General features: G+C 55.5%; 1 protein-coding gene across 4 annotated transcripts in view; it reads right to left on the bottom strand.

Annotated features, from left to right (window-relative positions):
* Positions 1-571: 571 nt before the first annotated feature.
* SLC51B (solute carrier family 51 beta subunit) overlaps positions 572-4423 on the bottom strand; it is an 18210-nt gene continuing 14358 nt past the window's right edge. For all 4 annotated transcript variants that reach the window (XM_015568516.1, XM_015568515.1, XM_006770831.2 and 1 more), the window contains 2 exons: positions 4115-4205; positions 572-883 (listed from right to left, as the gene is read on the bottom strand). In XM_015568516.1, coding sequence (XP_015424002.1) covers positions 700-883; positions 4115-4205 — 275 coding nt within the window. In that variant the 3' untranslated portion in view covers positions 572-699. The remainder of the gene's footprint in view (positions 884-4114; positions 4206-4423) is intronic.

Raw genomic sequence — 4423 nt, forward strand, 5'->3', positions numbered from 1 at the left:
TGGGTCTGTGTTCAAAGTCTTCTTTGGTACGATAGAACCTAAAGCATTTTTGGTTCTTAAAGCAAATTTTTGCGTAAATTATTTGGGGTTGCCCCCACAGCTTACACCACAACACTGGGGCTCAGACACAGATCAGGACCCTCCCTTGGGGCCCCATGGTTAGCAAGAGAAGGGTCTCAGAGGCAGGGTGTCCCCTGGGTTCTAACTCTTTGTACCATGGGACCCCGGGCCCAAAGGAAGTCTTTCATGGACCCTCAGCAGAGAAGCAGTTAAAGGAGAGGCCCCTCGGGGGAGGAAGGGCGGGGAAGGGGGTTCTGAGCCAGAATCCTGCTCCTTCCCCTGTCAGCAATTCCAGGAGCTTGGATGGAGAACAGCAGGCCTGACCCAGCCTTCAGCCCCGTTCTATAGAGGGAAGCGGAGGTCAGAGGCTGGGACCTCGTTGGGCCACATGAGGAGTCCTGGCCGGGCTTCCTGGCCTGCAGGCTGGCTGTGCATTCTGCACTTGTGCCGCCAGCCCCGTATGTGGGGGTGGGGCCACCACCATTTGGACAAACTATGCAATTCCAACTGCCCACATTCAGAAGCATTTTAATAAAAAGGCGGTTTGTGGGGTTTTTTCCCCCCATAACAGAATTTTAGTTGGATGGCACTTCTTTCGGTTGATCTGCTCACAACATGGGGGCCTGCCCTGCCCTCTCACTAGCTCTCGGATGCCAGTGGATCTGTAAGGATCCTCGCTTTTAACTCAATGTCCACCTCGGCCAAGTTTAGCTTTTCTGAGAGCAAAGACTCTCTTAGGATGTTCAGATTGTTGTCATCTTTGGTTCTGGCCTCAGTCAAGACTTCTGGAGTTGGTTTTTCCCGTGGCAGCTTCTTCTGCTTTCTGGGGGGAAAGAAAACACTGTTGAGTGGGCGTTCCCTGAGCCAGCGGTACTGAGTGGCTGGGGGAGGCCTGGGCGTTCCCTGAGCGGGGGGGTACTGAGTGGCTGGGGGAGGCCTGGGCGTCCCCTGAGCTGGGAGTACTGAGTGGCCGGGGGAGGCCTGGGCATTCCCTGAGCCGGGGGTACTGAGTGGCTGGGGGAGGCCTGGGCGTCCCCGGAGCTGGGAGTACTGAGTGGCCGGGGGAGGCCTGGGCCTTCCCTGAGCCGGGGGTACTGAGTGGCTGGGGGAGGCCTGGGCGTCCCCGGAGCTGGGAGTACTGAGTGGCCGGGGGAGGCCTGGGCCTTCCCTGAGCCGGGGGTACTGAGTGGCTGGGGGAGGCCTGGGCGTCCCCGGAGCTGGGAGTACTGAGTGGCCGGGGGAGGCCTGGGCCTTCCCTGAGCCGGGGGTACTGAGTGGCTGGGGGAGGCCTGGGCGTCCCCTGAGCTGGGGGTACTGAGTGGCTGGGGGAGGCCTGGGCGTCCCCTGAGCCGGGGGTACTGAGTGGCCGGGGGAGGCGTGGGCGTCCCCTGAGCCGGGGATACTGGGTGGCTGGGGGAGGCCTGGGCGTCCCCTGAGCCGGGGGTACCGAGTCGCTGGGGGAGGCCTGGGTTTCTCAGATGCGTTGGAGCGTTGGAGGGGAAGACCCAGGAGGCTGTCCTGGGAACTGTTGGGGGAGATGGTTTTGATGTTCTTTCAGCCGAGAAACAGACTTGCCCGTGCCTCTCACCAAATCCTCACTGCCACCTGTGAGCTCACCTATGAACGCTCCTCCTACAGAGGAAATGTGGCTCAAAGAAGCACATTCCTGGGACATGCATTTAAGTCTCCTGTTTTCACCAAATCATATTTTTTTCCAATCCCAGAACTGTCATCTCACTTAGTGCAGGTCCTTGTCACCCCACACCACATCCCCAGGCAAACTGCAGGGCATTACTAAATAATCTTCCGGCCTCTCGGTGCTTATGTCTCCAAACCAACCTAAACACACCAGTCATGTCTCTAAAGCCCCGGTGTGCACACGTCACTCCCCAGCTCAAGCACCTTCAATGGCTCCCCATTGCCCACCTCCTTAATCCGGCATCCAGCCTTCCTTCCTTTCAACAACTCCCCCAAATATCCTCCCTCTGAGGTGGTTTTACTTAAGGTACACTTCCTGGCCATGCGGGAGGGTCCCAGCTGTGGTTAGAGCTGACTGCCCAGAGACTCTGCTTGGGCCCTGGGGTGGGGGTGCAGCTCAGTGTCTGCCGCTCCCTTGGACAGACACCGTGGCTCCGAGTTGACCTTGCTGAGGGGGATGCTTCCCAACAGGATGAGAGAGGCAGAGTCCCTTAGAGGCGAGACCCCTCTGGGCCCTTCATGCAGAATGATCTTGCTAAAACATGAACCTTTCATGTCCCTGTGCAAAGCCCTTCTCATGAGCTAGAAGCTGAAGCCTTTAGGATGGCCCTCAGGGTGTGTACACTCTGGGTCCTGGCGCCTCTTGTCCTCCCTCTCCCCCCTCTGCAGCCTTCCTCACACCCCACACGACAGCCACACAGGCCCTCCTTCCCACCTGGAGCTTGGTGCATGCTGCCCCTTGGTCTGGAGGCTTCGGCAGCCCGCCTACCATCTCTTTGCCCTGAAGGCCCCAGATCCCAGCTCTGTGCTCCCACAATACTCTGTATGTCCCACAGTCATCATCTGTCACTTTGAATTACCGTCATCTCCTCACCAATCTGTAGATTCCATAAGGCCAAGGCTGAACTATCTTGGCCGCTAGTGTGGCCTCCGCTCTCAGGATAGAGCTTAGCACAGAGCAAGCGCTCAGCCCATTTCTGTGGGGTGAATGATGAATGGGGCCACAGCAGTTCACAATGACTAGTTCTCAGTGTGAACTATGGGGTTATTTCTTTTTGACTTGGTAGCAAACAGTGAGGAAGATTCGTAGATGATGTGAAATATGGCAAAGAAGGAAGAGCAGGGAAGTTAGGCCAACCTTCCATGCATCCTTAATGACCTTTTTCTGTACAACGAGAATTAATAACTTGTGCCTGTCCCGCCTGACAGAGCTATCTTAAGGATCAAATAAGAGAATGTGAAGGTGCTTTTAAAATTACAAAACATGATACAGATTTGAAGGAGAGAGTCTCATTACTGTTTCAAAGTTACTGATGTGATAGTTGATGGATATATAGCAATTGTTGAATGCGTGAATGAATTAGTGGGGATGAGTGAGCTAAGCATTTATTGAGTGATTTCCAGGTCCACACATTGAGCCAATTGCTTGCGGCAGTGGTCAGCAAACTGTGGCTCGGCAAACCGCGGCTCGCGAGGCACCTACGGCTCTTTGGCCCCTTGAGTGCGGCTCTTCCACAAAATACCGACTTCTGGGCATGGGCCACAAAGTTTCAATTGCACTGTATGTGCGCACCCACACGTGGTATTTTGTGCAAGAGCCACACTCAAGGGGCCAAAGAGCCGCATGTAGCTCACGAGCCATGGTTTGCCGACCACGGGCTTGGGGGAAACACGTTGTATCAAATGTGGTCCCTGCCCTCAAGGATCTCAAACATTAGCCCTGGAGCCATCCAGAGACTTTAACCACATGCCACTGTCCCAGCCTCACCTCAGCCCCTACGTGTCTCCAAAGGAGGCCCAGCATTCTGAATTTTTAATATTCCGGTGATTTTGGGTGCATCCAGGATTGAGGAGTATTGTCATTATAAAAACTACCCCAGGAGCCTCAACTGATATCAGGGCTCTATCGGAACCCTGCTTTGGGCCTTGGAGCAGGGCAGGACTTTCCCCTTTAACAGCATCCCTTCCTCTGCAGTAGCCCCCACTGAGCACTCCCCACAGAGAATTGGTTGCTACCACCATTTATAGAGATAACTGGTTCAGAAGTATTGAGTGTGCTGCCCTGCTAGTGAGTGACAGGGCTGGGACTTGAACCCAGGCCCCTGTGACTCCAGAGCCAGAGATCCTGACCTCTGAGACATACCAGCCCTTGCCCTGTTCCCTAGCCAGGGCCAGCAGGCGATAACTGGGGACAGTTGCTAGTTTTCCAAAAATTCTGGGTTCTCAAAAGACCCTAAAGGCTGCATTTTACTATCCCAACAGGTGGACAGCCAAGGCCCATAGACACCCTTCCCTAGGTTTCCCTGGGGAGGGCAGGGCCCCCACTTTCCAGAGGCCACCCCGGCCATCTCCTTACCTGTTCTCCTTGATGCTCCTTCCCAGGAGGACCATGCTTATCACGACCACCACACCCATCAGGGCAAAGATGGAAATATTCCAAGGAGATGCTGGAGAGGGACACAGAGGGCAGAGACTTGAGCAGAAGCTGGTGCCCCTCAGGGCCCCTGACACCTGGGGTTTGGGCTCAGACACAGCTCCCAGCATCCATTGTCCCCTGCTGTGGATCAGGTGTTGTAGGTGAAGATGAGCCCCCCACCCTGCAGGAACTCCAGTGTGGGGGGGTTACTTACAGGGCAATACCCATACGACTGTCAGCTGATTTCTC

This window comes from Myotis davidii, unplaced genomic scaffold, assembly GCF_000327345.1.
Source record: "Myotis davidii unplaced genomic scaffold, ASM32734v1 scaffold461, whole genome shotgun sequence".
Taxonomy (NCBI): domain Eukaryota; kingdom Metazoa; phylum Chordata; class Mammalia; order Chiroptera; family Vespertilionidae; genus Myotis; species Myotis davidii.